Raw genomic sequence first — 25,269 nt, forward strand, 5'->3', positions numbered from 1 at the left:
GGATCATCACGTCCAACCGCCAGCCCAACCCCCCCAGGCCTCCTAAACCGTGGCCCCAGGTGCCACGTCTGCACGGTGTTTGAACCCCCCCAGGCACGGTGACTCCCCCACCTCCCTGGGCAGCCTGTGCCAGGGCCTGACTTGTCACACCTGAGCCCCTGCACAGGGTGTGACCCCAGCAGGGATGGTGACACCCCATCCCACCCCCTGGTGAGCTGCTGAAGGTGGGTGGAGGACCCTCAAACAGCCAGTGCCGGCCCCTGCCCTGCACTGGCTCCTGCCCGACACGGGTTAGCACAAAGCGAAGCCCCTGCGGTGGCCCGGGGACACGATCACACCCGGCCACCGCAGCTCAGTCGCTTTGGGTGGCCTGGCAGTAGCCCACGATGCTCAGCGACATGCCTCTGCCCCGTTGCCAGGCGGAAAAGGTGACATTTTGGTGCCAGCCCCCTCCTGCCCCCCGCGCGACACCCACCCCGCCGGCGGTGCCTGAGCTGTGCGGCGCCCGCGACTCGGACGGCACGCGGTACTCACTCTGCACGCGGAAGTACAGGCGGCGGGACGCGGTGCCGTGTGCGTTGGTGGCCGTGCAGCTGTAGCTGCCTTCGTCCGCCGGCATCACCTCCCGCACCTCCGCCTTGAGGGTGTTGGGGGCAGCCAAGACGCTGACCCGCGGGCTGGGGCTGCTCCCCCCGTCGCTGGTGGCCACCAGCTCCTCACCCCGGTGCAGGGCCAGCAGGGAGGGAGGGTTGCTTGCCACCGAGCACTGGAAGATGGCCAGACGGCCTCTCTCCATCTCCAGGAATGCCGTCAGCTGGGGGTCCCTCGGGGGGTCTGTGCGGGGCAGAGAATGGCAGTTGTGCAGCTCTCACTCCCCATCATGAGACTTCTTGGAAAGCAGCAGCTGCCTGGGGCCTCCCGGAAAGAGAAGGAAGAGCTGCGTCGCCTTCGGGAATGGAAGGGAAAAGGGAAGGGAGAAAGGAAGAAAAAAGGGAAGGGAAAAAACAGGAAGGGAAAAGAGAAGGGAAGGGAAGGGAAGGGAAGGGAAGGGAAGGGAAGGGAAGGGAAGGGAAGGGAAGGGAAGGGAAGGAAGGGAAGGGAAGGGAAGGGAAGGGAAGGGAAGGGAAGGGAAGGGAAAAGGGAAGGGAGAAAGGAAGAAAAAAGGGAAGGGAAAAAACAGGAAGGGAAAAGAGAAGGGAAGGGAAGGGAAGGGAAGGGAAGGGAAGGGAAGGGAAGGGAAGGGAAGGGAAGGGAAGGGAAGGAAGGGGAGGGGAGGGGAGGGGAGGGGAGGGGAGGGAGGGGAGGGGAGGGGAGGGAAGGGAAGGGAAGGGAAGGAAGGGAAGGGAAGGGAAGGGAAGGGAAGGGAAGGGAAGGGAAGGGAAGGGAAGGGAAGGGAAGGGAAGGGAAGGGAAGGGAAGGGAAGGGAAGGGAAGGGAAGGGAAGGGAAGGGAAGGGAAGGGAAGGGAAGGGAAGGGAAGGGAAGGGAAGGGAAGGGAAGGGAAGGGAAGGGAAGGGAAGGGAAGGGAAGGGAAGGGAAGGGAAGGGAAGGGAAGGGAAGGGAAGGGAAGGGAAGGGAAGGGAAGGGAAGGGAAGGTCTCTGCTGGCCAGGACCCTGCCGAACCCATGGCAACCACACCGTCCCCAGGGTGACCACACTGTCCCCACCCACAGCTGCCACTGTCATGGGCTTTTCGGGATGTGCTGCACCCACACGAGTGTGTGCAGGCTTCACACCTGCAGGATCACACGCCCACGCTCGTGCATATGTTAAGTGTGTGCTTGCTCAGTAGGAAAGTAAAGACGCCGCAGGCGGTGGCACAGGAGGAGGGACGCCCACGGGAGGAAGCCCCAGGACATATCCACGCACTCAAAGATCCGCACGTGCACCCACACCAGCTCCGCTCAGACCCTGGGCACAGCTCCAAGCGTGAGCAGAGCTGGGCACACGCTTGCACGGACAGAAGGTACAAACGCTGCTATAACGATAAACTGAGCTTCCCCCGGCATCCCCTACGTACACAGCACGTCCAGGGGGACGGCGGGGGAGCTCCGGCTGCTGCCGTCGGTGGTCGCTCTGCAGTGGTAGAGACCCGCGTCCGTCCTGGCCACTTGCCGAAACACCAGGGAGGCGGCCGAGCCCTCGGCGAGCCACTGCCCGTTTCGGTACCAGGTGAAGTTGGGCAGAGCCGGGGAGTCACTGCTCAGCCGGCAGGTCAGGTTGGCAGCGTGGCCTTCCAGCACACGGGAGGACGGAGCCACGGTGATGCTGGCAGCTACAGGCAGGGGCAGAAGCAAACGGGCTGCGGCATGAACTCAGCCAGGGCGGCCAGCGCCGCCTCGGCAGCGTTAGGGTTGACAACCTCTCCCGAGGCCAGCCAGCTGGCAAGTGACTTTGCAGCTATTCTGGAAAGGAAATGCTGGATAATCCTGCAATGCCGTGATGGGGATGGCTGCAGCAGCACCCTACGGGAGCCCGGTGGTGGGGTACCGGCCACCCCAGGCCCCACCAGCCAAGGGATGGTGTGCCAGCAGGAGGGAGAACTCCCTCAGCAGCGTTTTGCTCAGCATCCCCAGTCCCGTGCAGGCAGGGGTCAGCAGTGAATCCCACCAGGACCTGGAGCCCTCCCTATGGCCGTGTGCGAACCTTCAAACCCACCAGGAGGGGTTGGAGGGGCTGGGACCCCCTTCCTGCAGCAGCCCCCACTTTAACCCCACTCATGCTCCGCCCTAGCACCAGGCGACCTGTGCACGGCAGCTCTTCTGACCTCTTTCTGTTTGATGCCCTGGATTTCACGGGCATGTGGCCTATTTCTGTCCTTCTGCAACCATCGCCCTTGATCTCCTGAGCTTGTCTCCTTCCCTGGCATTCCCTCCGCACCCTCCCCTCCCCCAGGACTTTCCCGGACGCTGCGGGAAGCGTGGCGTCCGGCTCTGCCCTGCCCGCCGCCCTTCCACCACACTCACTCTCAGCCCTGAAGTCCACGGCAGCGCTGGCGTTGCCCTGTGTGTTCCCAGCCCAGCACACGTAGGTCCCCTCGTCCTCCAGCACCACCTCCCGGATCTCCACCTTCAGGCTGTTGTAGGACGAGGCTGCGTGGACCCTGGGGTTGGGGGCTGTGGGGCAGCCCCCTGTGCAGGCTACTACTTCTTCCCCTCTCCACAGGGTCAGGTTGGCCTCTGGGTCGCTCTCGACGCTGCACTGGATGATGCCCAGGTGCCCGCCCTGGGTCTCCAGGAAGGAGCTCATCACCGGCTGCCTCGGTGGGACTGCAGGGTTAAAACACCTCTGAATATTATGGATCCCTGAGGTTGGGAGAATCCCAAGAACCTGAGGGACTGCTGCTTTCCAGAACCACCCGAGCAGCTTTTGGGCATCCCACAGCCCTCCAGCTGCCAGAGCCCAGGGTCCCACACCTGCCGGCTCTCTGCAAGGGACCTGCATGCCCCAGGCACCTCGGATGGCACCTGGCTTGAGCTCAGGGTCTGAGCTCAGGTGTCCAGCCCTACCCCAAACGCTGGGGCAGATCTGCAGAGACCCCAGTGGTTTGGGCAGCTGGGGTCCCGCGGTGGTGCACATTTCCTACCATGACTACAGAAAAATGCCATTTGGTCAGGATGGAAGCTTCCCAATGGTATTCCTCCTGGTTTGGTATCAAGGAAGATTTTTATTTTACAGCACAGAGAATATTTGGAAGGGAAAATGCAACTGGAATACATTTTTCACAGGGATCATTTCTCATTCAGAGAAATTTAATTCAATTTCACGGGACATTTTAAAACTCTTTGGTTCTTGGGAATTTTGGGATTCTCTGAATTTCTCCTCCCAAATTCACAGATTTACCTGCAAAGGGGAATCTTCCACCCTCTCCACACTTCTGCCCAAGAGCTCCATGACCGTGTTCAGTGGTGAGGGGGGAAACCTTGGGGTGGGAGCAGCAGAGGGGCTTCCCGGCAGGGCCACCCACCCCAGACCCGGGACCAGCCCCACGTCAGTGGGGGAAGACCCCCTGGCAGCACTTACAGAGCACACGGAGCGGGATGGCCTCTGACATGTCGCTGCCGTTGCTGCTCCGGACCCTGCACTGGAAAGCGCCTGCATCCTCGCCGCGGACGGAGGGGAAGCGCAGCGTCGGGGCCGAGCTCTCCCGCAGCCGCTTGCTGTTCCTATACCAGGCGTAGAGGGTCTCGTCCGCCGTGCCCTCAGCCCCCAGGCAGGTCAGGGTGACGGCTGCCCCTTCCCGCACCTCTGCCGAGGGCTGGATCAGGACCTCTGTGGCTGAAAGAGCAATGGGAGAGGGATGTTGGGGAGGGAGGGGAAACCTGTGCCGCAAACCTGTGCCTGACCCCTGGCTCTGTTCAGCCAAAGCCCCACTCTCGGCTTCCCTCTGAGGCAGGACCTGGGCAGCCCCTCCCTCGCAGGAGCTCGTGGCGTGGGTGGTGGCATCTTTGGTGGGTGACATTCCCTGGGGACACTGGACATCAGCCGGGATGTCTCCCCCCGAGCTGTTCACCCCACCTCTCTGCCACCAGCAGAGACAAACGGGATCTTTCCTGAGCCTTCCCCTGCTCCCACCGAGCCCCCGTGTTGGGCTGGGTGAATTGGTCCCCTCTCCCCACCGGCCAGTGACAGGCTGGGCTGAGGCATCTTGGCTGGCTTGAAATGGACCCCAACAACTGACCGTGGCACCCAAACTCAGGTTTATTTTCTCTGGAATTGGACCCTGAAGTCCATTTTTGTTTCTTTTGGCATCCCAAGGGAGGGTCATCTTGGTTTGGGGGGGCTTTCCTCTCCTCTTCCATGGCTGCTGCCTCTGTCACCCCAAACCATCAAGGCTGGGGGAGCCGTGGGGTGCAGAGGGTTAGGGGATGGAGCGGGAGGAGCCGGTCCCCGTGTTGTGCCCAGGTGCTGTGCACCGCTGGGGGCTTGCGAGAACATTTTGGACAAACTTTGCTACAGATTTTGTGGTGTTTTCAAAAACAAAACTCTGCAAGCAGCTCCAACCCCCCAAAGTGGGGAAGGGCTGCAGGGCAGGCACCGCCACCGCACAGTCCCCACAACACCGATGTCCCCCGGTGCCACGCGGGTCCCTCCAGCTCTCAGGGCTGCGTGGCCCCCCCCAGCCCCGCCGACACAGCCCCAACAGCCTCAGGGGTTCATCGGCACGCAAGAGCCGGGGCCAGGAGCTTGGCAGCCCCCTTGCACCGGCGGCAGCGGCACTCACCACGGGCGAGGAAGGTCTTGGCGGCGCTGGCGTTGCCGAAGGCATTGCTGGCCACGCAGCGGTACTCCCCGCTGTCCTGGGGCCCCACGCCGCGGATCTCCAGCCGCAGGGCGTTGCGGGAGGCGGCGATGCCGAGCCGCTGGCGCGGGGCCGCCTGCGACCCGCTGGCCGCCAGCAAGATGCCGTCGCGGTAAAGGGCCACGGTGGCCGGCGGGTGGCTGTCCACGGCGCAGCGGATGATGGCCAACCTGCCGCCCTGCGTCTCCTGGAAGAGCGTGATGGTGGGGGTCCGGGGGGGGTCTGTGGGAGGGGAGAGGATGCTGCAGCTTGGGAAGTCCCAGCACTGCGGCCGCTACCTGCACGTGGGGCTCGCCCAGCCCCGACCCGCACAGCTGCTCCTCCGAGCTGCTTTCGCCCTTACGTAAGCGGGTTATATTTACTCACAGAAATGTCAAAGCCAAACCCAGGGCTATTTTATTTTTCCCCTGACTTGCAAAAGCTCCTGAGCTGTTATTATCATAGCTGGCTCCTCGGTTAGTAACCTCCCAGCAGTTTATGGTGTGTAACAGATTAGCAGAGGCATGGGAGATGCTGCAATGAACGGACGGGTCCCTGCTGCAGCAAATACCACTTCACAGTGCCTTCAAACACGGCTCACGACCAGAAATCGTTGCATTTATAGCAACTTCTACCCAGGAGGGCTGAAACCCCCCGTCAGCTGGACCCAAGAGGTTTGGGGCAGAGACTTTGCTTTGACTCAGGGTGTTTGCACAGCCCCTGGCACAAAGGGACCCTCGTCCCCTGGCAGGAGCCGCGGGCACTCACATGTCACACTCAGGCTGATGGCTTGGGACGTGTCGCTGCCCCGGTCATTTGTCACCTTGCAGGAGTAATAGCCAGCATCGCTCGTGGCTATGTGATGGAAGACGAGGGTGTGCGCCGTGCCCTCATTGAGCCAGGCGCTGTTCTTGTACCAGGTGTAGTTGAGGTCCTGGCCCTCCCTGCCAGGGACGTCGCAGGACAGGGTGGTGGCCGTCCCCTCCTGCACCTCGGCCGCGGGGCTCACCAAGATCTCGGCAGCTGATGGAGATGGGAGCACATTCAGGGAAGCCTCAGAGGCAGGAGAGCAGCCCCTGGCCGCAGAGCCCCCCACTCCTGCGGTGTGGGACAGTGTCTGAGGACAGGCAGGAGCCCCTTCACCCCCCAGGTGGGAGGCGTTTGGGTTTGTTCCCTGACACCAGCATCTTGCCAGCTGGGGTTCAAGTTCAATGCAAAGGCCTGGGGGCAAAACTCATGCTGGGTGCAGCAGCACCCATGGCCTCTCACGGTCTGTACAGGGGGCTCAGCGGGGAGCAACCCAGCCCCATCTGCTCCAGGCTGGGGGGACATGCCCTCCATGGGGCTCCTGGGTGATGTGGTGGTCTGGGGCTTGCCTGTAGTGCAGGACCTGAGGGAGGGTCCTGGCCCCCCCCGCCCCACAGACAACCCTGGCTCCAAATCCCCGTAAGCTCTGACAAGCTCATTCCCAGCGGCAGCAGTGGAGCCTCTCAGCTGGCTCCGCTCCCCCAGCTTGGCTGGAAATCCTTCACTGCCCTGTCTTTGGGGCTCACCACAGCCCCACACCATCAAACGATGAAGGATGGAGGCACCACAGCCCTCCACCATGGGGTCCCCAGCTCCTGGACCTCCACCTTTGGCCACCTCGGTGCCAGTCCCTGCCCATCCCAGTCCGGACACACCAGGTAAACTCCCTCCCACTCCTGCAGCCCCGCTCCTCCTCCAGCGATGCCCCCGCCGCCCCGAGGGGCTGCCCCGGCCACCACCGAGCTCCCCTGGCACTTACAGAAGATGTAGATAGTCAAGGCAGGCGCTGCGCCAGCCCCGACGGCGTTCTCGGCTTCGCAGTGGTACCGCCCGTAGTCCTCGCGGCGAATGCCCCGGAGGACCAGGATCCGCTCGCTGCCTATGGCCACCCCGTCCTTGTACCAGCGGTACGCTGAGATGGGGGGGTAGCTGCTGCTCACCTCGCAGGTGAGGGCGACCGTGTCGCCCACGCGGATGTTCTGCTTGGAGGGGTTGACCAACACTTGGGTGTCCTTGGGGGCGTCTGCGGGGAGGACAGACAGACAGACACGGCAGGCAGCGGTGAGGCTGGGTAGGACCCGCGGGATCCTGCCGTAGCCCGTCCTGCTGATTATATGGGAGGGTCTGGCGTAGGGAAAGGAGCAAAGGTCTCCCCCGAGCACAGGAGCCGGCTCTGGCACAGGAAGGGCATCTCTGCTCAGAGGAGAGCTGGGAAAGGGGGCAAAGCTGCCACACCGGCACCCCAGTGGCGGGTGTCGGGACGTGCCACGGAGCTGGGGCCCAGCACTTCAGCAGCGTTGGTGGGACTGACACCAGCCCTGGCCATGGAGAACCGTGGGGGAACAGGAGAGGGAGGGAGAAACAGGAGGAAACTCTGCTCTGGCTTTTTGGAAGGGGCCCCGGGAGGGGAGGCACGGTGGGCGGCAGGAGGGGGACGTGGGCGGTGTGGCTGTGGTAGAGGTGACCCCGTCCCCCCGTCCCGCTCAGCCATCCCCCGTGCAGACCCTCCCCACGTACGTCTCACCCGCAGGACGACCTCCCCGGTCGCCTTCCTGGAGCCGTAAGAAACTTCGCAGAGCAGCTTTTTGGAGTGGTCCTTCCAGGAGAAGGAGGTGGTGAGGGTCAGCTGGTGGCTGGACCCACTCGTGTCCAGCTGGACCCGGCTGGACACCACCGAGACGTGGGGGTCGTAGCCCTCCCAGCGCAGGGCGACGTCGCCCAGCGGGCAGACGTAGGGTGTGGAACACTCCAAGGTGGACGTTTGCCCCTCGATTTGCTCCTCGCTGGCGGCAGTGCTTGGGTGCTCGAGGTCGTCTGGGGATGGAGAGCAGAGGGTGGGATGTCCGCGTGGGGCGGGCAGGCAGGGAGCCGGGGGTGGGTCTCACCGCTGTACCCACCCGAAACGCTCAGCATCACGTCCTGCGTCGCCGACCACCGGTCACCGTTGATGATCTCGAAGCGGAACCTGTAGGGCCCGCTGTCCTCCAGTGTCACCCCCCGCAGCAGCAGGGTGCAGTTGTGAGCAGTGGGGTCCCCCAGGAGCTGAGCACGGCTCCTGAAGCGAGCATCCACGTCCTGGTCCTCCGAGTGGTACACCACCGTCTTCTGGTTGTCGTAATCCTTGTACCAGATGGCCACGATGCCGTCGCTGGCCGTCACGTCGGTGGGGTAGCTCAGGGTGCAGGGAATCACCACGCAAGAGTCTCTGATCCCCCGCAGGACCTCGGGGTAGGTGACCCCCCACGAGCCGAGGGCTGTGTCGGAGGGGAGTCAGCGGGAAGACAGGGTCAGGCAGTGAGCCATGCCAGGGGCTGCAGCCCCCTGCTCCCCTCCTGGGAGCCACTGGGGGCACCTTGGGTCTCCTGAGCTGTCTCAACAGGTCGTGGCAGGTAGGGGGGGACTCGGGGGGAGCAGAGGTGGGAGAGGAGAATGGGGGGATGAGACGAAACAACCCGGGAGAAATTTTGAGGTGGAGAAGGGAGAGATGGTGGAGAAAATCCATGGACAGAAAAATGTCCAGAGAAGGGCAGCGGGGCTGGGGCAGGGTCTCGAGCACAAGTGTGCTGGGGGGCGGCTGGGGGAGCTGGGGGGGATTAGCCTGGAGAACAGGGGGCTGAGGGGAGCCCTTCTCACTCTCTGCAGCTGCCTGAGAGGGGCTGGAGTGAGGGGGGGGTCGGTCTCTGCTCCCAAGTCACCAGGGACAGGACGAGAGGGAACGGCCTCAGGCTGCGTCAGGGGAGGTTTAGGTTGGAGATGAGGGAAAATGCCTTCCCTGCCAGAGGGGTCAGGCCCTGGCACAGGCTGCCCAGAGAGGTGGGGGAGTCACCGTGCCTGGGGGGGTTCAAACACCGTGCAGATGTGGCACTTGGGGCCATGGTTTAGGAGGCCTGGGGGTGTTGGGTTGGTGGCTGGAGTTGACGACCCTAGAGGTCTTTTCCAACCTTAATCATTCTATGATTCTGTGAAAAGCTGGATCTGTGGGTGGTGCTTTTTTGTAGCACAAAGCACCAGCCAGATTTTAAAAGCAGTGGACTAAAAAACTAGTAAAAAAGGAAAAATTGCCCTCCTGGCCCTCCAAAGGCTTGTTTTCTCACCCCACTCTCCATCCCCTTGCCCTTCTCCTCAAGCCCGGGCTGTCCCGCTGCCATCCCACGCCCAGCCCATCCCGGAGCCCAGCCCCATCCCTGCCCATGGGTACCACGCCAGGTCAGGAGGAGGGGGCACGGGCACAGCTGCCGTGTGGGAGCACAGCGCTATGTGGCTTGTATCAGCAAATCCCCCCAGAGCATCTGCTGTGCCATGGCCCCCGGGAGAGTCAGGACCAGCCTCGGGGTCCCCAGAGCCTGTCCTGCCTGTCCCTCGGGCGTCATGTACGGCTCTTGTCAGGGCCAGGGCACCAGTGCTCCTGCTCCCACCCCTCCTGCTGTAAATCTGGGCAACAGCCCCTGCAGGGGACCAGACCGTGCCGGCGGGGCTGTGGCGGGGCAGGAGGCAGCGGGTCTCTCGGTGGCACCGTACCTGGTGGGACAAGGCTGACCAGGAGGACGAGGCACTGGGGCAGGTGCATGGCAGCGCCCCAGAGACCGCTGGGGTTCCCTGGGGACAGAGGCAGGGCAGGCTCACACCGTGAGGTCTTCGAGGTCGGCAGAGGAGACCCTGACAACAAGAAGAGGCAGCCAAAGTCCTTGAAACTCATTGTACATCAGCGGAGTCCAGTTTTTCCCACCATATGTCCCCGTGCCGGGCTGGCAGAGCCTGCCCCGGTGCCACACAAAGGCAACCCCTTCTGCACCCGACGGTAAAACCTCGCCCCCAGCTCATCCGCATCAGTCACCCACCAGCAAAACACATCATTGGTTCACACGGGCTGAACCCTGCTTGCAGCAGCTCCGGCAGCTCCGGGTGGGGAGAGGGCTGGTGCGGGGCGAGGGGGAGCCCCAGCCCCGCTGAACTCTCACGGGAGTTTAAGGAGCTAGACCGGGTTTTGCAACGAGGTGACAAGGTTTAAGGAGCGGATTCGTGTGCTCGTCGCACTGGTGCAAGGCGGGGAGCAAATGAAGTGTAATGTAATACTGACATGGAAAAAGCGCGCGTGGCACGTGACGGGGTCGGGCAAGTGCTGGTAATGGGAGTCTGGGCTGAAAATGAAAATGAGGGCAAAAGGAAGCAAGTTTTATAAATTTTTAGTAGGATTAATGGCTTTTTGCAGCTCTAGACCTAAGCAAACTGATGAAATTATTTTTAAATTTAAAAAAATTATTCCGTGATAAAACAGATTTTTTTCTGAAATTTTTTTCTGATTTTTTTCATTATCAAAAATCAATTAACTGATTGATTTCAATTTAGATTTTTATCAAACTTTCCATATTGAACAAGGCAGCTTTTTACTCCCTGAGCCTTTTCCTCCTTCCATGATTTGCTACTTTGCTAACACCTTTTTTTCCAACATATGCTTTGAATTTCCTTGCTGCTAGTTTGGTTTAGGGAGGCGTTTTAGACTCCAAAACATTAATGAGAGCTTTAGTTTTTGCCTGGGATTATTTTCCTGGTCAAACTAAAGCACCAAGAGCAAACGGAACGACCCCACCAGCACCCAGTGAGGGGGTCCCACCACCCCGGCCCCCCGCAGTGCTGCAGGGCTGAAGGGCTGCCCAAGGGCTGGGGGGAGCTGGGGACAACGACGGGGCCAAAAATAGCTGTGGGATCTGCAGGGGCCGCTGGGCTCGGGGCGAAGGAGGAAGGAAGCACCGGGGTCCACTTCCCAGCCCCTTGCTCACGCGGATGCCAAGTTTCATTTCTTCTGCTGCCCTTCGCCCGGTTTCAGTTTCGGGGGCCCTCGGCGCAGGATGGGGACCCCGGCTCCCCTCCGCCCACCCCCCACCCTGAGCTGCAGCCCGCAGTGGGGCCCTGCTGCTTATTAGCTCAACAAAAATGAAAAATTTATAAAGACTTCTCGACAAAACCATCTGTAATAGCCGCTGTGTGGGTGCGCGCGCGCAGCGCAGCGGGGGGCTCGGCCAGCCGCATCGCACGCCTGCAGAACGTGTTGTGCATTATCACCCATCGCCAGCTAGGCAGGAATATTTAGATGCATTGGAAAACAGCAGGGAAGAGGCGATTACCCAGCAGAGAGCCCTGAAAGGGTCTCCTCTGCACCCGCAGTCATGCTCAGCCTGAGCTGCCGCCGGCCCGCCCGCAGGACGGCCAGCAAAACCCCTGCGAGGGCTCCCGTGCATGCCAGCAAGCGCAAGGGAGATCTCTAGCTTCTTCAGGCTTTAGTAAAAATCACCTATCAGCATAGAAATGCGGCGACTGGGGCCGAGCGTGAAGAGGGGAAACGTCTGGTGTTGGTGCCTTCAGCCTCCACCATGTCCCGATGCAGAGACAGCAACAGCGGTGGGGCCGCTGGGCGGTGGGGCCGTGTCCCCCTGGGATGGGGGTGGAAGGCAACACCCTGCGCTGGCCCCCCAGTGCTCCCACCCACCGCACGGTTCCTGGGGGCCGGGCAGCCCACCTCCCCGCCGTCCCGTCCCTCCACCTGTGCGACCCGGCAAGGGCAGGGAGGGAAGGGGGCAGCCCCGTACCCCAGCCCCGCTCTGCCGTTGCCTGCTCTGCACCCACCCTGGCACCGATCCTGCCCCATCCCGGGGCCCAGGAGAGCACCCTCCGCACCGCCCTGGGGGCTGCACGGTCCCGCACCGCCCTCTCGCTGCCGCCAGCATGGTTTGCCAAGCTCTGCCACCCGGGGACTTGCACCAAGCCCCCCCGACGGGTGCAGGTTGGATGCATCCCCGGCTCAAAACCCTGCCCTGCGCCTGGACCTGGGGCCCAGAGACATCTGGGCAGCTTGCCCGGCCCCAGCAGAAGGCAGACGACGCTCAGCCCCACAGAGATGCTCTCGCCACCGGCTGCGAGGTGCCTGTGCCGCCCTGCCAGCCCCGCACAGCATCACGCAGGCGCCTTGTCCCAGCCCCGCGGGGTGTACCCCAGGGCTGGTCTCGTCCCCAGGTGTCCCCGTCCCAGCACCTCCACCAGTGCTCCGCAGGGAGCTGCCGCGTTACCTGGCAGCGCCCGAGCCGGTGTGGGGTGCTGAGCCGCAACGTCCGTGCTCGGTGCCTGCCCCTCACTGCTTGGGGTGAGCTCTTTATCTGCTGGGGGGGGGTGAGGAGCCCAAAACCCGTATCACTTCCCCGTTCAGGGGTTTGTCCCTCCTGCTGCTTTTGGGAAGTGGCTGTCATCATCAGCTATGTCTGGCCTTTTACTAATTCGGGGCTGTTTTGGGGCAGGGACCATGGTGGTCCCTACGGGAGGTTTTTGCAGCATCCCAGCGCCCCAGGATATGAGGGTCATCGGGAGGCTGTGTCTTCTTTGCCCCGCTGCAGCCCAACCAGCATCTCTCTCCTGGCACCCCCAGAGCTCCTCGGGGCATCCTTACAGAATCACAGCATCCCAGACTGGCGGGGGTTGGAAGGGACCCCTGGAGCTCACCCTGTCCCACCCCTGCTGGAGCAGGCACCCCCAGAGCAGGGGCACAGGGCCGCGTCCAGGCGGGGGGTGAATGTCTCCAGGGAAGGGACCCCACAGCCTCTCTGGGCAGCCTGTGCCCCTGCTCTGGCACCCGCACAGGGAAGGGGTTTGTCCTCCTGTTCAGGGGGAGCTTCCCGTGTTCCAGCTTGTGCCCGTGGCCCCTTGGCCTGGCGTTGGGCACCGCTGAAAAAAGCCCGGCCCCATCCCCCTGACACCCACCCTTTAGATATTTATAGGCACTGATGAGATCCCCCCTCAGCCTTCTCTTCTCCAGGCTGAACAAGCCCAGGTCTCTCAGCCTTTCCTCACAAGGGAGATGCTCCAGCCCCTGATCCCCTTGGCAGCTCTGCGCTGGCCTTGCTCCAGCAGCTCCCTGCCCTTCTTGGACTGGGGGCCCAGACCTGGACGCAGCACCCCAGATGTGGCCTCACTGGGGCAGAGCAGAGGGGGAGGAGAACCTCCCTCGCCCTGCTGCCCACACTCCTTTCCATGCCCCCCAGGGCACCGCTGGCCTTCCTGGCCCCAAGGGCCCGGTGCTGGCTCAGGGTCAACCAGTGCTGTGCCAGAGCCAGAGCAGGGCAATACCCCAGCCCCGGGGCTGCCCACCCACCTGCCCAGCACACCCAGAGGGTCTCTGAGTTTCGTGGGGAGACCCTGCGCTGGCAGCGCCGGTGCCTGTGGGGACGGCAATGCCCCGCAGGGATGTTGCTGCGGCTGGCGTGCCATCTGCCCAAGTCCTCCCTGGGGCAACCGGCCACCTGGACACTTCGGTCTCTCTGTGACATTGTGGGTTTCACTGCAGCACGCCCAGAGCGAGGAGAGGACCCTGCCAGCCCTCCCGAAGGGGGGTCCCAGCTCAGCACCGAGGCCGTGCCAAGACATGGGGCGATGCAGAGGCTGCTGGGACACCTGGCCAAGCCCAAGGGCTTTGCGCTAAGGCTGGGGCGCCATTCGATTGGGTTTTTGGGAGGATACTCCAGAGGGGCCTGGGGTAACCTACACGAGGAGCAACTGGGAGCAAATCATGCCAGCAGCCTGGCTCTCCCAGGCCTGGCGCTGCAACATGACCTTCAGGCGGGGGCTGAGCTGACCTTTGGCCGGTTTGGGGCAGGATCCAGATCCAGCCTCTGCAGCAAGTGCCTGTATCAAGTAAAGGGACCCGGCACTGTGGCACGAGCCCGTCTGTGCACTTAAATCTGATGGCTCAGGGTCAACGTTTGACCTTGTGTACATGGACTGGGAGCGTGAGAAACTGCCCTCCGGGAGCTCATGTCACTGTGCAGCGCCCCATCGTCCCCTCCCCAGCCGCTCCATTCCCATGCCAGGCTTGACTCAGCTGGGGCGGGTGCTGAGCCAGCAGGGCAGGAGCGGCAGCTGCCCGCAGCCCCCCCAGCAAGCCCCTCGGGCTGTGCCACCCTCCACCAAGCAGCCCTCCTGGAAAACCAGTCCCAGACCCCACCAGCGAGCGGGGAGCGGGGCTGCCGGTGCGGGGAGGCTGTGCCAACCCTGCACCCCCTGCGGTGAGGGCACCGAGCGCTGTCAGCTCGGCTCAGGAAACTGCTGAGCTGTGTTTCCTGACACGGCACCGAGCAAAGAAACCCTGACTTTGTCAAATACGGCCATATGGCATCTGGGCTCAGGCTGGCTGGTGCCAGGGCTTCTGCAAAGAGCCAGGGTGCCCATCCCGAGGCAGGAAAGCCTGAGGCAGCTTGACCCAGCTCCATCCCTGCATCAGCTTCCTGAGCCTCTGCTTCCCTTTCAGCCCTTCTGCACCTCTTCTGCCAAAGCAGACGCCGTCTCCACTGTGCCCTCGCACAGCACGGCGCTGGGTGCTGCCGCCCCCATTCAAGGTTTGGGTGCTGCTGGGCCTGGGTGTCACCCTTCGCTCCCCAGGGTCTCTCTCTGCAGCCCTGGTGCAAATGCGTCCCCACGGTGGGCAGCAGCACGAGCCCAAAGGTGCAAGGTGTGGGCTAGAGCAGCCAGCCCAGCTCCAAAACACGGTAAGCTCTGCCTGAGCAGAGCCTGCTCCTGCCAGGACACAGGGGGCTTCTCCCCCAGGGGTCCCGGGAAGGACAGAGTCACATCAAGCTTGCAAGCAGAGCCGGGGAGCTCTCCTCGAGCACGGTGGACAGACCCAGCCCAGGCTGGCCAGTGCTCGAGACGATGGGTCCTGTCGAGTCCCTTTCAAAGAGCCACTGGAAACCTGCACCCACCTCCAGAGAAACCAGGCTGGGCTAGCTCCCGCAGAGCCTCGTCCCACCCTGCGGACCTGTCCTCAGGGTCAACACCCCCTTGCTCCCAGCTCCCCAAGCCCTGCAGAAGCTCAGGAGCCCAGCAGACACATCCAAAGGTAGGTGTTGGCAGGGGCTCCCGCTCAGCATCCCCCCTCCAGCTCGCCGCTTGCACCCCGCCCACCCCCCATCCAGCCAAGCCGCAGGGACCCACCAACTTCCCCAAATCAGTGGCACGGGCAGCAGCAGAGCTTGCTGTCCCCACCGGATCAGCCGCTCGCAGGGTGCCTGGCACGCAGAGGCTGCCTGCCTCCGTAGCCCTCTGCCCCCCAGCCTTCATGTGGGCAGCATCCAGGGCAGAGCCCCATCCAGTTCCTCTTTCCAGGTCCCACAACATGTTCCCCCAGGGTGGTGGCCATCTGCAAAGGGGAACCTTCTGAGGAAACCAAACCAAATTAAGAAAATCAGGAAAATCAGTGAAAGTGTGCAATGTGCCAACCGAAACTCTTGCCTTGCACCCAGGCAGGGAGGGGCAGCCATCGCCACAGCCTGGGACAAGCACCTTCTGGGGGGGCAAAGCTCTCCCCACCTTGCCCCGTGGGGTGTACACCCTCGTGTCGTCTGCTGGCGTGGCTCGAGCACATCGTGTGTCTGGCTGCGCTTTCCAGGGCTGGTGGAAAGCCCAGGGCAGGGGCCAGGACTTGGCAAAAACCAAGGGGGAGATGAGGGAGGCAGCTTGCTCCTGGCCCAGGAGGAATGTGGGCTGGCCGGCATACCAGAGCGATAAGGGGCTGCCTGGGGGCATCCCAGGAATTTGAGGTGTGGGCTGTCAGGAGGGAGACCAGAGGAAAACATCGATGGGAAGAGCAAGCATAAATCAGCCATTCCAGCCTGGCTGGCAGGGATGTGCCAGGCGCCTGCCCCGAGGACCCCCCGCTCGCCGCAGACCCCGCTGAGGGCACCCCAAAGCCAGCTCCGCAGCGGGAGCGGGAGTAAAACCCTGGTTCCCCCCTGCCCAATTTGCCTTTTGGCTTTCTGTCGGTGGGATGTTGCTTGAAGCAGGCAGGAGAGGAGGCGGCGCTGGAGGATGGGGCCAAACCTCCCTGCAGCGCCCCCCCCAGAGCCTCACCTTAACCTTCCTGGGGTGAAAGGCTGAAAGAAAAGGACAAATAAAATAAATAGCTGCTCCACTGGGAGACAGGCTATAAAACCACAGCCAAGCCCCGGCGTCACCGTGCTCAGCGCTGGCACCTGAGTCAACAGAGACTATTTTTCTTTGGGAGGGGAGACGGGAAAGCGGGGGGGGGGCCAGCACAGCGCTGTCCTGGACAGGGGGGCTCCTGGGGGGCTGAGGGCTGGGCTGCAGGCAGAGGGGCTGCTCTGAGGGCTGTGGGGCATCCCCCGGGACCCTGTCCCCCCTGCTTGGAGTCATACTGATGTTGGGGACCACCACCCCAGTACGTCTCCAAGCCCCCCCACATTCCACCCGCAGAGCCAGGCACATGTGGATCCCCTCCATGTGGAATGTGTGTGGGGATGCCGGGTGGGGGGGCTGGCAGGTATTTAACTCTTCCCCTCCAGCCCCACGGAGCCCGTTCAGGCTTGCAGCGAGAGCTGGCTTCCCAGCAGCCCCCCACCCCAGTCCCCAGCGCCGGCCGGCCGCCAAGGGTCACCCAGCCCTGGGAACCCGGCCCAGCTCATTTCAGCGCTGGGTAAATATTTCCTTTGGCAGTGGGGTAGGTGGGAGGCCCCCGGCCCCCCCCCGGGCTCTGGCCCCTGGCTGCGCTCTGCCGAGCCCCTGGGGCGGAGGGGGGACTGCGGTGGGTCGGGGGAAGGGGTGAACTGGTAAGGGGGTCTGTGGCATGGCAGCCCCTCCCGGGGGATGTCCCGACACTGATGGTGCCCCGTATCTGGGATGGCTTGTGCTCACCCCAACGGTGTGGGAAGAGAGGGAACAGCACGGGGGGTGGCGGTGGGGTGGGGTGTGATGAGCCTGCACTCAGGGCTGGTTATGGGGATGCTGGGATGGGACGGGATGGGATAAAATCATTAGAATCATGGAATCATCAAGGTTGGAAAAGACCTCTAGGGTCATCAACTCCAGCCACCAACCCAACACCCCCAGGCCTCCTAAACCATGTCCCCACGTGCCATGGCTACATGTTGTTTGAACCCCCCCAGGCACGGTGACTCCCCCACCTCTCTGGGCAGCCTGTGCCAGGGCCTGACCCCTCTGGCAGGGAAGACATTTCCCCTCATCTCCAACCTAAACCTCCCCTGACGCAGCCTGAGGCCGTTCCCTCTCGTCCTGTCACTGGTGACTTGGGAGCAGAGACCGACCCCCCCCTCACTCCAGCCCCTCTCAGGCAGCTGCAGAGAGCGAGAAGGGCTCCCCTCAGCCCCCCCTTCTCCAGGCTAAACCCCCCCAGCCCCCTCAGCCGCCCCCCAGCACACTTGTGCTCCAGACCCTGCCCCAGCCCCGCTGCCCTTCTCTGGACACGCTCCAGCCCCTCAAGGGCCTTCTTGTCCCGAGGGGCCCAAACCTGAGCCCAGCATTCGAGGTGGGGCCTCCCCAGGGCCGAGCACGGGGGCCCCATCCCTGCCCGGCCCCTGCTGGCCACACCAGGGCTGACACAAGCCCGGGGGCTGGTGGCCTCCTTGGCCACCCGGGCACTGCTGGCTCATGCCCAGCCGGCTGTCAGCCAGCACCCCCAGGGCCTGCTGGATCAGATGGGATGGCATGGGGTGGGGTGGGGTGGGATGGGGTGGGATGGGGGCTGCTGGCAGGGTGCAGAGCTGGGGACAAGGGGCCACAGGGCTCAGGCGGAGGTGGGGGGCAACAGCCAGAGGGGCAGCTCAGGGAGGGCAGCACAGACGCGGTGGGGTGAGGAGATGCTGCGGAGATGGGGACCGGGGTTGCACTAGAGGTTCAAACTTCTGCTCACACCTATGGGCAGAGCATCTCCTGACCCCTGTTAAGTCCAGGTGTGCAGGAGCATCCAGCTAAAATAAAAAACCCTGGCTTGGAGTGGCCCTGGAAGGTGCTGCTGGTTTCTGTGCTAATGAGAGCAGAAGTTTCAGGCTGAGCTGTTGCTTGACTCAAAGGAAATGTTTTGGGTTGATTTCAACATCTCCAGGAGGTTTTAACATTTGCATATGTAGAAGTAAAGTAAGCTTTCAAGTGAAAAATCAATTTCAAATGCACAAATCTGACTTTTAAATTTAGGAAATGCTGGTCTGAAGTGTTTAAGCATTTCGAGTCACTGATCCCAGACGCTTCATTAGTTCAAGAGCCAGACAGGGTTTTCTGCACTCCCAGACGAGAAAAGCGACTTAAATTATTCCTGTGACACAATGAGCAATAAAGTACAATGCAATGTGATATGACATGGCAATGCTCGTGCTGCGCCACCAGGGAGCTGCAGCCGTGGAGCCAGCCCGGGCTGTGCCAGCGAGACGGGCCACGAGCCGCCGCAGCCCCGAGGCCAGGTGAGGGACGCCCTGGGCACTGCAGGTTACCTGTGCCATCGCTCCCACCCTGCTCGCTGCCGCAGCCCGCCTGAGCGGCCCGGATGGGATTGGACCCAAAGCCTGGCTCAGCCTAAACCCCAAGGGTTTGTTTTCCTGAACACAGCGCCTCTGCGCTCCCGTCTCCCCGAGGGACCGAAGACGCACAGGTCTGAAGCGCGACATCCCCATCCTGCTCCGAGGGCACCCCGGCCCGGGCACGCTCCCGGGGGACGCCGGTTCCCACCAGCCCCAGGCTGCGCAGCAGCATTCGAGGAGCTTCTAAACACCCCACTGACCCCCATGCTGTGCGGCACAGGGGCTTGGGAGTCTCATACGCCGAGGTTTAGCATCGGCTGTGGCCTCGCTGCACCCCCACGGGCAGGACCGGGCTCCTCCAAGCACAGTGGGGCTGGATGGGGCCTGGGGGTGCTGGCTGTGCACAAAGGAAATGCCGTCACCCTCACATAGCTCCGGCATGCCAAGGTCCCGAGCAGCCCACAGCCGCCCCACACCACAGGGTTTGTGCAAGTGTGTGCACACAGGGCTGGTGATGGGGGTTGAGCCCCCCCCAGCACCCCTTTGCTGCAGCACGGGGCAGAGGGCAGAGCTCCTCCATGGAGGCAGAATCCTCCTTTCAGCCCCCCGGGGATGGTCCTGGGGGACCATCAGCTCCACGGGGAAGAAATCAGATTGGGCTGGGGAAGAAATCAGATTGTGCTGATGCTGCTGCAGCCTCCCATGGCCAGCGGCCGCGGTCCGGCTCAGCATCCCCCAGGCCACAGAGGATGCTCGAGCACGATGAGATGAGAGTACATGGACAGTGCAAAGTCACGGAGGTGCCCGGCCCCCTCTCCCCATCCCAGCCAGGATCCTGAGGTTGCTTTTGGCGTCCCGGGCATGGGGGCCAGGCCAGCTCCATGCCTTTTGCTGGCAGCTCCATGAAAGACAGAGACCGGCACCGGGCAGAGCCAGCCATGACAACAGGGATCAAACTCTCAGCCCCCAACTCCTCCAGCTGCAGGCAGCCGTTCCCATGCGCGGGGGCTGCCTTCCCACACCCAGAGGAGGCCTGGCACCCCTGGCACAAACAAAATGCCCCCTTGTTCCCATCTGCAGCAATACTGGGATGGGCTGGAAGCATTTTCCCGGCGGCAGACCCAGGGGGGTTTCGCTGCTGCGAGCCAAAGCCTCACCTGGCCCTGGTACGGGGCGGGGGGGGGGCAGCCCCACAATGTCCCCGCAGCCCCCATGTCCCAGGCTAAAAGCTTTCTTGTCCACAGCAGACTAGGACCCCTGCTCACTGTCAGCGCTGGAGCTGCTGTGCTCCTGAAGGGCTGTAACGCAGTGCGGGACAGACGGACGGCACCGGTCCCACGGGGACACGGGGCTGGGGAGGGGGGCAGCGAGTGGCAGCAGCTGGGAAGGATCAGAAATGATGGAGGGAGCATCAGCTCTGCTCTTGCCCTCCTCCTCCGGAGCAGGGAGCAATTCCCAATGGCCACAGCCACAACTCTCCTTCCTTGGGTTGTGCTCCGCAAGTCCCCCTCTGTCACACCCGTATTTAAGATGAAAAATACACTTGGCTTTCCATCTTAACATTAGCCATCACTTTTCAGGAGCCATCCCACAGCAAGCCGGCCCTGCCACGGCTGTCCAGGGAGCAAGTGGGACCCATCGCCCCCGGGGCTGTGGGGGTGTCCCTCCCTCCTGTCCCCTCACCACCCACCCGGACCCCCGGGAGCTGCTCGGGCTCTGCGGGATGAGCCCCTCGGCGCCAGGAGCTCCTGTTGCTGGTGATGCCCGTGGCCAAGGGATGGAGCGGTGCCTGCCGAGCGAGCCGCCGCAGGGCGGGAAAAGGCTTTCCCATTCACCAGAGGTTTTGTGAAGAACAACAACAATGGCTTTGGATGGAAATGCTCTGATTTGGGGTTTCTCTTCAGTTTTCTGGCAGAGAAAGAGCAGTTTCTGCCAAAACCGCTGGCAGTAAAACATCAGCTTGAAAACCCGAATGTTTGCAGGGGGAGTTAGGAGAAAGCAGCTTCAAGGGGTAACTTAAGGCATCCTCCCACGCCCCCGTTATTCTGTGACGGGTGCCCTCGCCCCGCTGCTGCCCATCCCCAGGGCAGCCGGGGGCCGACCCGGGACACCCCAGGGCTGTCACTGCCTGGGAGACAGGGACCCCCCCATCCAGGCACCTTTCCTCTCCCCAGACCCCCCTCCAGCCCCAGTGCTCAAAGCCAAGCCAGTGGGACCACGCTCGGCCGTCGTGCTGGGTACGAGCTGCTCCCGGCCATCCCTCCTGCCACGCGTGGAGAACGCGGAGCCCAAAGCGAAGGACGTGTTTAAAAGCACTCAGGGACAGCCGCTGTCAAGATGATGTCCCCGACACGGCTCTCACCTGCATCGCATTACTAATAGCGGCCGAGATTGCAGGGAAGTGGCTAAAGATCCTTCTTTATGCCACTTAGCTCCCTTGTTCCTGGCTGCAGCCACTTTGCTACATCATTTTGCATTTTGCTCATCCCTTTTTCACCGCTCACGGTTATCAGGACCTGAAACATCAGTCTCGGGAGCTGTAGCTGGAGGCCCCCCCTTCCCACTGCGCTGCCGGAGTCTGTGCTGAGCAGGGCCAGGACGCGGGTCCCCCAGGACACAGGAGGGTGGAAAGGTCCATTTTTGTTTCAAATCCTCCCTTTTCTTTTCCGAGTGGCTGGGGCCAGCCGGCGGCGATGCCCTGGGTGGCTGAGGATACCCTGGGGGACGCAGGTCTGCAGGAGCTTCTCCTCCCTGGGTCCCGGGCAGCCAGCTGGGAGCTGGGTGTGAGATCCTGGGGGAATTCAGAGCATCCCAAACCCCTCTGGCCTCACCCAGCAGTGCTGCCTAAAGGGAGCCACAAGTTTGCAGTGCCCTTGGTCTGTCCCAGCTGTGCCCAGGCAGAGGGTGGGAGAGGCAAGCGACCACCCGGGACAGCCTAGGCAGCACCCATGTGTGCTCCAGGGCGAGGCTGGGGTGGGCTGAGGTTTCCAGGTTTCCAGCCCTGTCGTGGGACACAGCACAGCACCCGCCTGCATGGCGGGTTAGTGGAGGTCGGGGTCTCCCCCGGGGCATCGGGGAGCTGGGAAACCTGGGCAGCAGCCAGGTGGGCTCGGCACGGGCTCGGAGGCAATGATGTGGTGGGTGATGCTGTGGTGGGTGATGCCGTGGTGGGCGATGCTGTGGTGGGCAATGCCGTGGTGGGGCTCTGCACCGGTCCAGGAGACAGAGAGGGGGAAACATTTGCCCACGCATATGACTGTGTGATGGGATTTTTCTGGGTTTAAGATCCCAGAGCCCTGAGAGGTGGCAAGAATCCCGGGGCAGCAGCAGCTCCCTGCTGCAGCCCCCCTCTCCGGCAGCCGTCCTGGCTCCTTCATCCCCGCATGCCTGCAGCCACCAGCTCCTGGTACCCACGGAGGAAAGGGGGTCTCGGATGGGGGTCCCTGGGGGCCCAGCAGAGAGACTGGAGGACAGGCAGCCCTGTGGTGGCTTTAGCAGGGAATTAGGGCCACCTAGATGGGGACTGTCACCAGAGAGTGATGGAGGCAGAGGCAAGGACACAGCTGGGCACAGCTGGGCACCAGGAGGGGACCAGGATGGCGCAGAGGTCCCCAGGGCAGAGCTGCTGTGCTCGTCCTCCCCCAGCCCTGTGCCCCCATTCGGGCTCTCTCTCCGGGTTTATTTTCCTTTCCCAGAGAACTCCAGCTGGCCCAGTTTAGGAAATATTCGCTGACCAGTGGCGGGAGCCGTGGGGAGCGCAGCGTGCATGCCTCCGCGCCCAGAGCAGCTTTCTTGTCCTCTCCTCCTCAGCAGCTAACGCACCATCCCAGCTGGCTAATGCTTTCCAGGCGCCCGGCTGGCGGGGGGCTCGGGGCCGGGACAGGCGGCGTGCGGGTGTAACGCACCACCGCGCACACACCCGCAGCCCCACATCAGCTGGCCCCAGTGCTGCCTTCCCATGCATCATCCTCATCCTATTTCTCCATCACACAGGGTCCCCGGGGCTGGGACGAAGACCCGGGGGTCCGGCCGGGTCGGCAGGCGGGACCCCACTGGGCGTTTGGCCTCGGCTGTGCCGGCGGCCGGGGCCGGGCAGGGGAAGGGGAGAGGCCGGGAAGGAAGCTGGCATGGCCGGAGGCGGGGGACAATGCCAGACTGGGGGAGATGAAAGGTCCTGCGAGCACCGCGAAAGCGCTGTGAGCTGCCACGGTTTCCTGGGGAAATTGGGGCCACGTGTGCACATGCGTGTGCGTATGCGCATGTGTGTGCAGGGCGTGTTTGGCAGGAAAGGGCGGCTGTGCAGGGCTGTGGTTCGGTCTCTGTGTGTGCGTGCAAGACTGCGTTGGGGCTGCCCCTCTCCCAGCATCAGCCCCGTGCCGGGGAGCCAGCTGGATCATGGCCGGGGGGTCGCAGCCCCCCATCATTTCCTTTAGACCAAATGCCCAAGGCCTGCGGCACTCGCGGCATCCTCGGGGAGGGCGGGTGGGATGTTCCCACTTTGGGACCAGACCCGGCATCCAGGCATGGTGACAGCACGTTGGCTGGCGGCTTGCCTGGCCACACAGCAAAATACCGGAGCCGTGAGGCAGGTCGTCCCCACCTGCACCCCGAGCAGTCCCCACAGTCCTCGGCAGGCAGGGAGGGGCGTTTGGGGGGCAGCTTTGCAGGGCTCAGCTGATAAGAGCCAGATCTCTGCAACCCCTGCCCAGTGAAGCCCTCCCCGAAACCTCCGGCATGGGGACAATGGGGAAACTGAGGCACGGGCTGTTTGCTGACAGCTGTTTGCTGACAGCCTGTCCCAAACCATGTGCACAACGACCGCAGATGGCCCCTGTGCTCCGGTGCTTTCCATCTCCCTGTGATTTCCGTGGGAAACAGGAGCAGGGACCGCCAACCCAACCCCCCCGCCCCGGGGTGGCTCTTGGCCACCTCAGCACCGTACAATAGTGCAGTGAGATGGGGGGGGGACACACGCTGGCCAGGGCAGGACCTTGGAGGGACCCAAAACAGCCCAAGGGAGCTGCAGCTCTGCAAGGACCAGCGGGGATGGGTGGGACGGCCAACAACGGGAAAATTCGTAAATTGGCTGGTACCGACCCCGCCTGGCCGTCACCACCACGGCTCTGCCCAAGGCTGGAAGCACGGGCTGTGCTGTGAGAAGGCAGCGAGCTGGCCCTTCCCAGGCTGGGTGTGCTCCCTGCCCGCTCCCGGTGTGCCAGTGCGGGGAGAAGGGGGGCCGCGGCGACAGCACCCCTTCCCCGTGGGATCCCCTCGTCACCAAGGTTGTGCTGACCTTGGTCTTGTTCATGGCACCTTCCTTCACGCTCCCTTTGCACCGTCCCCACCACCTGCCTCCCCATCCTGCTCCCCCAGCCCCACGCGGGAATGCCTGGCGATGGGAGATGATGATGGTGGTGGTGATGATGAAGGTTGCCCTGCTCACGCTGCGGGTCCTGGCACAGGAAGGACCAGCTCTGTGCTTTGCTCGTCCCGGGAGATGCTGCCTGCCTTTGGAGGAGCAAACTGGGTGAACTGGGCAGGAGGGGACCGGCTGCACGGCCGGCGGCTGATCCAGCTCCCAGGGAGGGGACACCGGCCCCCAGAGCAGCACGGGGTGCCGGCGTGGGGGACACACCAGCCTGGCCTGGCCCCCGATTTATTTTCCCCCCCCCAGCACAGCACAGGCTTTGCGTCCTGGCCAGGGTCCGGTGCTCACTTCCCAGCTCCAGTTCTCCGTTCTCCTCCCGGGCTTCCTGTCTCACCGAGGCATTTCCACGGGCCTTGCCTCAATTACCGGAAAGCGCTACCTCATCTCTTGACGAGGCGCCAGGGAAGAAAACACAGGCGTAGCCCCCTCCGCCCCTCTCTTCCCCTCCTCCTCCTCCCCTCCCTCCAGAACCTTCCCCGGCTCTGGGGCAGGGATGCGGGGGGGGGACTGAGACCTCCCTGCTCCTGCCACCCAGCCCATCACCTCGACCCCCACCAGCCCCAGTACAGCCCCAGTACAGCCCCAGAAGAGCCACCGGCACCTGCTGCCCTGCACGCCCCGGAAAGCGGCTTTTTTGGTCCAGCCGGCGCAGGAACCCGGGTGCAATGTGTGTGTGCATGTATGTGCATGTGTGTGCGTGCCTGTACATGCACATGCATGTGCATTCACGTGTGTGAGCATGCACAGCCTGCTCAGGAACCCACGGCAGCCGGCCCGGACTCTAACTTTGCCCAGCTCCTGCCTGACCTGCCTGCAGGAGCTGCCTGCTCAACCCCCGGCCCAGCCCAGCTCACATCCACGCACCTTCTGGGCTCTTCCCAGTTCCCGAACTGGGACCGGTGACTCAGACATTGCTACAGCAAGAGGAGGAGGGGAGGGTGCAGGCAGCAGCAGGCAGAAAAATGTGTATGGGTGCGGGTAGGAGGGATGTAGGGATACAGCGAGTCAGGAGGTGGGTAGGTGTGTGTGTGCATCGATAGGTGTGGGGGGGGACGGACAGACAACCAGCACGTGGCAGGCACCCCCGGCACACCAGCCCTTTTCCACGTCCATGAGGAAGAGTCCTCCGACACCTTCAGGCCGTGCTCACCCTCCAGGGCCCGTCACCGGGGGGGTCTGGGCTGCCCAGCCCTTGGAGAAGAGCAAAAGGCCCAGCAATATCAGATGCCCT

At 63.1% G+C, this 25,269-nt stretch overlaps 1 protein-coding gene across 1 annotated transcript in view; it reads right to left on the reverse strand.

The window, feature by feature from the left end:
• The window catches only part of SIGLEC1 (sialic acid binding Ig like lectin 1), a 21,637-nt gene extending 9,191 nt beyond the window's left edge, over positions 1-12,446 (reverse strand). Inside the window, exons 1-11 of the mRNA XM_075092297.1 lie at positions 12,368-12,446; positions 9,825-9,962; positions 8,204-8,560; positions 7,824-8,120; positions 7,066-7,329; positions 6,048-6,302; positions 5,223-5,522; positions 4,022-4,276; positions 2,965-3,267; positions 2,019-2,273; positions 535-834 (exon numbers count right to left, since the gene is read on the reverse strand). Of these exons, the coding sequence (XP_074948398.1) occupies positions 535-834; positions 2,019-2,273; positions 2,965-3,267; positions 4,022-4,276; positions 5,223-5,522; positions 6,048-6,302; positions 7,066-7,329; positions 7,824-8,120; positions 8,204-8,560; positions 9,825-9,873 (2,635 nt within the window). The 5' untranslated portion in view covers positions 9,874-9,962; positions 12,368-12,446. The remainder of the gene's footprint in view (positions 1-534; positions 835-2,018; positions 2,274-2,964; positions 3,268-4,021; positions 4,277-5,222; positions 5,523-6,047; positions 6,303-7,065; positions 7,330-7,823; positions 8,121-8,203; positions 8,561-9,824; positions 9,963-12,367) is intronic.
• Between the last annotated feature and the right edge of the window lie 12,823 nt (positions 12,447-25,269).

This window comes from Phalacrocorax aristotelis, chromosome 4 (assembly GCF_949628215.1).
Source record: "Phalacrocorax aristotelis chromosome 4, bGulAri2.1, whole genome shotgun sequence".
Lineage (NCBI taxonomy): Eukaryota > Metazoa > Chordata > Aves > Suliformes > Phalacrocoracidae > Phalacrocorax > Phalacrocorax aristotelis.